Source organism: Chrysochloris asiatica, unplaced genomic scaffold (assembly GCF_000296735.1).
Source record: "Chrysochloris asiatica unplaced genomic scaffold, ChrAsi1.0 scaffold00004, whole genome shotgun sequence".
In the NCBI taxonomy this organism is placed as follows: domain Eukaryota; kingdom Metazoa; phylum Chordata; class Mammalia; order Afrosoricida; family Chrysochloridae; genus Chrysochloris; species Chrysochloris asiatica.
Genome location: NW_006408522.1, coordinates 42,934,517 through 42,942,962, shown reverse-complemented (window position 1 = coordinate 42,942,962; position 8,446 = coordinate 42,934,517). Strand labels below are relative to the sequence as shown.

The following is an 8,446-nucleotide window of genomic DNA, read 5'->3' as shown; positions in this document are numbered from 1 at the left end:
TTTATTGACTCACAGAACATAAACCTGAAAGGAAATTCTGCTTTTTCTACTATAATATTACAAGTACAAGACTCAGCTCTACAAGTTTGTTGGAGCAATTTTACTTTGGACAAACTTATTAAACTCTCAGTCTCAGGACCCCTGGCAATAAAAAGGAAGGTTAGTAATGCATCTTTCTAAGGGCTGAGGACTAAAGTATATCTAAGTAAAGACACAGAATAGAACCTAGCACCTGTGTTGTTGTTTTAAAATATCATCAAGTCAGTTCTAACAGAGACTCTGTAGAGGGTTTCCTCGAAGTGGCAGGTTGGTTTAAGCCACCAACCTTTTAGTAAGCAGTCCAGGGCTTCTCCTATAGTGCCACACCAGAACTCCTAGCATCTAGTAGGTGCTAGACATCATCACTATTATTATTATTTTTTTGTCTTCCTACTTTCACACACAGCATAAAGGAGAGCTTCAAAAAGTTCATGGAAAATGGATTTGAAAGTAATGTAATTTTCCCACAAACTATTTGAAGTCCCCTTATACAATATACATGCAATTATAAAATTTGAGTCTAAGTCTTTTAGAAAATTCCCCAATAATGGCATGCACTTACCTTGATTTTCTGCTGGCCTTAGATTTGCTAGAGCAACAATCTGATGCCCAGCATCAATGCACTGCATCATATTGTAACAGCTGTCCTTCCCACCACTAAAATAAACAAACAAACTATATTAGTCAATAGATTAATTGTATCTAAATATACAATAAATTATTTAATCACCATTTCAGACTATTTGAGGGACTGCTTCATAGTTAGAATGCCAAAAGCACACTTGTAATTTCCAAATCATAAGCTTATGAAATTATATGCCATTATAAAAAGGAACTTTCTAAGTAAAATTGATAACTTTTGGTTCGTGGTAGTGACTTTACTTAATGCACAATATGCAATTATACTTAGTGGCTTTACTTAATGTATGTTGTTGTTGTTAGGTACCATTGAGTCAGTTCCAACTCATAGTGAGCCTAGGCACAACAGAACAAAACACTGCCCAGTCATGTGCCATCCTCACAATTGTTGTTTCGTTTGAGCTGACTGCTGTTGTCATTATGTTAATCCATCTCATTGTGGATCATCCTCTTTTTCGCTGACTCTCCACTTTATCAAGCATGATGCCTTCTTCAGAGACTGGTCCTCCTGATAACATGATCGCGAAGTACAGTATACAGTATGCAAATATATAATATAAACATAAAATGATTTAATTTTATATTCCAACTAAACACTTATTATATGTATCCTTGACATGAAAAAGTAGAAAAGCATTTATTCTGCTCAACTCTTACAAATCTAATGACTATTTGTCATCACCAATTAAGGGATCAAATGAACGATTTGAGATCCAATCCAATGGCAGTTTTAAGTCTTTGTGAGTTTAACTTCTGAAGAGATAGAAAAAGAAGTGCTGAATTATACCAATAAAGTTAGCCATCAGTGGTTCACCCATCTATACACAGGTACACATTCACACACAGCCACAAATACAAGGTTAAGTCAAAAGTATGAGTACAAAATTACAGAAACTTTAATGAAACAAAAATATCAAAATGTGAAGCTATTGTTCCTCGACACACCCTCCATCTAGGTCTACACACTTCTGAAGGGGCTGCTTCCGTCTCCCTAACCCTACCCTGAAGAACAGTATGATCATCCGTCTACATCACATCAGAACAGCAGTCTTGGCTTTCTTAAGGGACTCAAGTCATGTCCCTTTGGAATGTTCTTTGAGTTTGAGGAACAATAAGAAATCTAAAGGAGGGTTGTAGGTTTAAGGGGTAAGGTTTTCCAACAAAATTCTCACAGGATAGCCCTAGAAAAATTCCTCAGTGCAACTTTCTGGGTATTTTTCTCACCAACAGTTTTCAATTTTCTTACAGCTTCTTCATAATAAGACCCCGTGATCATCCTGTCCCTCAAGAAAACCTATCAAGATTATCCCTTTGGAGCTCCAAAATATACCATGATAACCTTCTGAGCTGAATTCTGTGCCTTAAATTTAACTGGTTCAGCAGATGCCTTTGGAAGCTACTATTTTAATTGGACCTATTTCTTGAAGGTACCCTAAGGAGACTAAGACAAGTGTATTAATGAGAAAACTTTTCTGCCGTCATCCACTGATCACAGAGATATGTTTACACACATTTTGTTTCTAATACACTTGTGTGTGGATGGACTATAACCATAGTAGTAAAACTTTTTTACTTACCTTTATACATAATGGCATAAGCAGACTTTGTCATATATCTAATAACAGATTGAAAAGAACTTCTAAATTCTGGTATTGGGGTGGCACTGTACGATGAACACGTAACTGTAAGGTTGGCAGTTCAAACTCACCAGACACTCCTCAAAAAAAAAACCTATATAGAGTCGCTATGATTCAAAACCAACTCAACAGCACTTAACAACAACAATCTATCTAAGGCAGGAGCAAATCACTTAGTCAAGACAAATGGTAGTTTACCTATGACCAGGTAGAATGGCAATCTATATGGGATTTTGGTTTAACACTCTACTACTTCCTACATCTTACTATAGATTCCTGGTATAGTGCTGTAGGGTAAGCATTAGGCTGATAACCACAAAGTTAGCAGGTCAAACCCACCAGCCACTCCTGAGAAACTCTATGCAAGGTCACTAAGTCAGAACCAACTCCACAGCACTTAACACCAACAACAACCTATTATGGAGTCCTGGTGTGGTGCTGTAGGATAAGTACTGGACTGCTACCCAAAATGTCCATCATTCAAACTTACCAGTCACACCTCAGAAACCCTATACAGGTCAAAACTGACTGGGACACTTACTTCCTACTATAGATGTTTTTTCTTTTATCATTGCCTCTCTTCTTTTCCTATTTGTTTTCCTTCTGTTTACTTATCTTCTTTCCAATCTTTGGTTAATATCTGCAAATGTCCTCCACACAAGCAATGACTCAGCTATACATAGCCCAAGAAACTGAAAGAAACCAGTGATCTTAGGAGCTGACCTTTTAGCCTTCAACTTTTGTTTTCAATATCTGATATTTCCAAAGCCCAACAGTAACACCTTTGATGCCAGAACTTTACAAGGAGAGAGAATGCAAGGGCAAAGTAAAGGTTGACAGAGTCTACCTTCCCGCTCTTTATATTTGATACCCACCCCCCAAGGAAGTCTTCCCCAACTTCTATTAAATCTCACTATTTTCCCAAATCTGTGTTGGAAGCAGTATAGCCAGACTGCTCCTTAGATGCCAGGATGGCCAGACTTCGTCTCTCAGACTTCAGACACATTATCAGGAGGGACCAGTCCCTGGAGAAGGACATCATGCTTGACAAAATGTTAAGCCAGTGAAAAAGAGAAAGACCACCAAGAAGATGAATTGGTACAGTGGCAGCCAGCACTGGGCTCAAGCGTAACGACGACTATGAGGTTGGTGTAGCTCGGGCACTGTTTCATTCTGTTGTTGTACATAAGATCACGATGACCTGGTACTAGCTCAATGGCACCTATCAATAACAACAGCATTTCCCCAAGGATTCCTCATGGGACAGTTCTACCCTGACACACATGGGATTTCCATGAGTCAGTCAACTCACAGGCAACCTTTTTTTGTTTTTATTAAATGAAAAATTAGAACAGCCTTGTTGTTGTTGTTACGTGCCGTGGAGTCGGTTCCGACTCATAGCGACCCTGTACGGGGTTTCTGAGGCTGTAGTAAATCTTTACGGGAGCAGAAAGCTTCGTCTTTCTCCCGCGGAACAGATGGTAGTTTTGAACTATCTTGCAGCTCGCAGCCCGATTTGTAACCACTACGCTACCAGAGCTCCTTTAGAACTCCCTAAGAGTATTTATTTTCTGATTTTTCTTGGCTTAGGAACTCTCAGTTGAGGTATCTGCAACAGTAATGAAATAGGTAAATATTTATCAGAATGTATAGAAGTCTCCAGCTCTAATGAGGTTGGCAACTAAAGCACCTAATAACTCTAAAAAGTCTAGAGAGGCCCCAAAGCTTCTCTGCGGAAGCACGGGTTCCTGCAGCACAGCCAGCATATGAGAATATTTTATCTCAAAGTTCTGAAATATTTTTGCCAGTCCTTGGTTTTGTAGTTTGTTGTAAAAGAAAACAATGAAGATAACAAAAATCAAGGTTAAAGAAAGGGAAGAGTGAAATTCAAAACAGCTGAACTGCTACGAGGTCTGAAATCAAAAAGCCTAACCAAACTGGTCAGATTCAATCCAATAACTAACTGGATGCCAAAGGAACATCTACTATGTGTTGGATACAATGCTAAGTGTGATGATAAAGAAATGAGCATGCTTGGCCTAAAGGACAATAACATTACATGGTAGAATTCTCACCTACCACAAGAGAGCCCTGGGTCAATGCTCCTTTAGTGCAGGCACCAACCTGTCCCAAAAGCAGATTGAATATAATCATGGACTCTCGGGGTAGCGCTGTAGGATGGGCATTGGACTGCTAATCACAAGATTGGCAGTTCAAACCCACCAGCGGCTCCTTGGAAACACTACACAGGGTCGCTATGAGTTGGGATCGACTGACAGCACTTAACAGTAATGCTAAACAGATTTCAGTGAAGCTTCCAGACTGGTAGAGATTAGGAAGAAAGGGTCAATGATCTGCTTGTGCATGCGAGCCAATGAAAACACCATGGAGCACAAAGGTCCTACCCCTGACTAATTATGGGGATGGCATAGACCTGGCAGGGTTTTGTTCAGTTATGCATAGGGACACCATTGCATTACAGGCTGATTCAATAGCAGCATGCAGAGATTCACTGTAAGGGTGAAATAGGAATGTATCCTTTCATTCATTCAGTAGTAATTAACTGAGTAATTTACAAACATTTTAACACAGGCGGGCACACAGAAAATGTTCAATAATAAATTTATCATATTTTTTTATTATTATTGCTCAACAATCTCAAAGCTTTTGGCCATAGAGCAAGGTTGTAAAAACTGCGAACAGTTTGGCCATATCCCATAATAAATAGAAACCTGGGCAAAAACATAAAATCTGTACTTATAAATTACATAAAAATGTACACAGAAAGTAGAATGAAGAGAATAAACATAACAAAATATAAATAGCACTCTTTCTGTTGGTAGAATCTGGATACATTTTATTTTATTACATGTATTTTAAAAAGTAATGGGCCTGGGTGGGAAAAGTGGTTTGCAACCGGCTGCTAACCCAAGGTTTGGCAGCTCAAACCCATCCAGTGGTTCTGCAAACTGCTTCCCTACAGATTACAGCCTAGAAAACCCTGTGGAGCAGTTCTACTTTCTAACAGATGGAGCTACCAAGAATCAGAGCCGATGCAGTAGCAGCCGCAGCTAAGAAGAATAACATTTTCAATGTGTTGTGCATATTTAGCCATTTTTACTGTCTCATCTTTACCTTCACCCATGTCTTAGGGTGCTGTAGGATAAGCCCTAGGCTGCTAACTGCAAGGCAGTTCAAACCTACCAACTGCTCCGTGGGAGAAAGATGAAGCTTTCTGCTCCTGTAAAGATTTATAGCCTCAGAAATCCTATACAGGGTCATTAAGAGTGGAAATCAATTCTTGATAGGGAGTTTGGTTTGGGGCTATGCATACTTTCTCATATTTTGTTTATGTTTATGTTTTGTTTCTCATATCGGTTTATGTTGTTTAGTGCCGTCGAGGCAGTTCTGATCCATAGCAACCCTGTGTAGGGTTTCTGACGAGTGGCTGGTGAACTTGAACCACCGACCCTGCGGTTCAAACAGACCTTGCAGTCTAGCACATTAGCCCACAGAAAACCACTGTCATAGTCAGTTCCAACTAATGGTGACCCTATAGGCCATAGGGTTTCCGAGGCTGTACATCTTTACTAAAGTCGACTGAGAGCCTCATCTTTCTCCCACATAATGGCAGTGGGTTCAAACTGTCAACCTTTTAGTTAGCAACCCAACAATTAACCCACTGTGTCCTCAGGAATCCTCATTTAAGGAAAGCAGTCCAAAACCCTTCCAGAACATGGCGGGGTATACACAAAATTTTGCAATAAAACTTATGTCTTAGAAGGAACACCCCAAAAATCAACTGTTTGAAATCTCTGACTCTACTCGGTAAAATCTCAATCATCTACCATGATCCATTTGAAAAGTACATGGTGGTTATGTACCGTGGAGTTACTTCTGACTCATAGCGACCCTGCACAGGGTTTCTGAGGCTGTAAATCTTTACGGGAGCAGAAAGCCTCATCTTTCTTCTGTGGAACAGCTGGTAGTTTCAAACTACTGACCTTGAGGTTAGCAGCCTGACTGGTAGCCACTATGCTACCAGAGCTCCTTAATCACTACCTAAGAGATTAAAATATTATACCAAGAGTCTTTAATAGAATAATAAGTCAGGACTAATGAGTTACCTACAATATTGAATTAAGACATTTATAAAATCTTATCTAAACTCTTATCTTACTACTTTTGGCTTCACTTCATATATTGAGTGCCAAAACTTTTAAATGGATGCATCTTTAGTTTCAGCTAAGCACTGGACTGGTAACCTAAAGACTGGTAGTTCCTGTGCACCAAAGGCATCTGGAGAGAAAAATCTGGTGATATTAAAGAAAAAAGATCATTCATTGGCAACTCTATGGAGTACAGTTCTACGGACACACAAGGTCAGAAATGAATCTATGCCAACTATTTTTTACTTTTTAAAACATTCTTAACTTCAATGATCGAATTCTCACTTTCCATATGGTTGAATTCATGGCTAATGTTTGGATGTAGCTATGATGCTGACAATTTCAGCAGAGGGTCCAGAAAAAGAACAAAGGCCTAGAGATCCACTTCTGAAAGCAGACATTGAAAGGCCTATGGGCCACAGCGGTCCCACCTGCAACCAATCAGGAGTATGGGGGACAAGGCAGGGTTTTGTTCCACTCTGCTTTGTGTGGGTCACAAGTGGGGATGAGCAACAGGAAGGTGGCTAACAAAAAGTCTTTAGTTTGTCAGTCATAAGATTTACTTTAGCCACCAAATATGATGGGTTAATGGTGTCCTAGTGTGTTGCTGTAGGATAATCACTGGTCTGGTAACCATAAGGTTGGCGGTTCAAACCCTATTCGCTATAAGTAGGTACCGACTGGACAGCACTTAACAACACTGATGGATTACTATAGATCCCCAGCTTCTTTTAATTGGAGTATGTTAACTTAGATTACTTTAAAGCAATAATTAGTGGCAATGATAACTGGATCTAGATCTAAGAATAAACTGTTAAATTTTTTTCTCCACCATGAGGGAAGCTGCCCCTTCTCTGCATTTGTCCTCAATTGTAAAAAAAAAAAAAAAAATCCAGGCCACTAGTAATCCACATCTGTTTGGCCTCCCAAATCACCCACGTGGCACAGTGATGAAGGAGGGGTAACAGTGTGTGGGAGGGACATGGGGTCTCAGGAATGAGCAAGAAATCTGAAGTTAACTAGAAGAAAGGTGAGGAAAGGTGAAAGGGGGGTATTGTAAAGTGAAGATAAAAAGAGGCTCTTAAACTTCGCTGCCTGTTAGATTTTTAAAAATTAGACTCAGACTAATTAGATCAGTATCTCAGGGGCTAGATCAGGCATTGGTATTTGTAAAGCTCCCCAGGTGAATCCAACGTGCAGCCAAATTTAAGGTGGCACTGCAGGAAAGGCCAGGCAATCTCTAAAAGCTCCGCCTCTTCCTGTGCCCTAGAGGACCAGCCGAGTCCCCCGCAAGCAGCTCCTGCAGAGTCGCCCTCTCTTTCTGCACCAGCGGCGGTGATAGCTTCCGCCGATCGACAGGATGAGACGGGAGACTGGCAGGAGACATGGAAGACCGCTGTAGCGCCGCGTTACCTGATCAGAGCAGCGACCCTCATGCTGGGCACAGTGCGCGTGCGTGCGGCCGACGCGGGCGGGAGCCGGGGACTGAAGCCGCCGCCGCCGCCGCCGCCGCCCTATGACGCGCCAGCGGGCCTCGCTCGACTGTTCGCTCCGCCGCCAGTCCGTGCACCCGCACTGCGGCCCTTGCGGCTTCTGCCTGCACGGCACTTGGGAACGGAGAATGCGCCACACTGGTGCCATGCTTCTGTGACAGGGGCGTCCCGGTTCAGAAAAGAATAGTGTTTAGGCACGGCCTAACCACCTAAGTAAGGGCACTGAAGCTGCCGGGGCTAGGGCAAGGTCAGCGTCCTGGAGCCCAATCGCGGTGTCGCTGGAATTTAGCTGCAGGATGGTGTAGGTTATGTGTACTGCAATTAATGTACCAGAGATCCTGGTACATTAGGATCGAGTTCGCATCTCCCTCCACATTGTGTAAAGAACACGAGATAAAAGTGAAAAGCCAAAAAGTGCAGTTGTTTGTGGGTTTGAGGGCGTGAAAGCAAACTTTCTCCACTCGTTCCC

General features: G+C 41.4%; 1 protein-coding gene across 2 annotated transcripts in view; it reads right to left on the bottom strand.

Moving 5' to 3' along the window:
* Positions 1-7,982, bottom strand: part of DPH6 (diphthamine biosynthesis 6) — a 232,605-nt gene extending 224,623 nt beyond the window's left edge. For both annotated transcript variants that reach the window (XM_006831798.1, XM_006831799.1), the window contains exons 1-2: positions 7,898-7,982; positions 602-696 (exon numbers count right to left, since the gene is read on the bottom strand). In XM_006831798.1, the coding sequence (XP_006831861.1) occupies positions 602-696; positions 7,898-7,920 (118 nt within the window). In that variant the 5' untranslated portion in view covers positions 7,921-7,982. The remainder of the gene's footprint in view (positions 1-601; positions 697-7,897) is intronic.
* Positions 7,983-8,446: the final 464 nt, after the last annotated feature.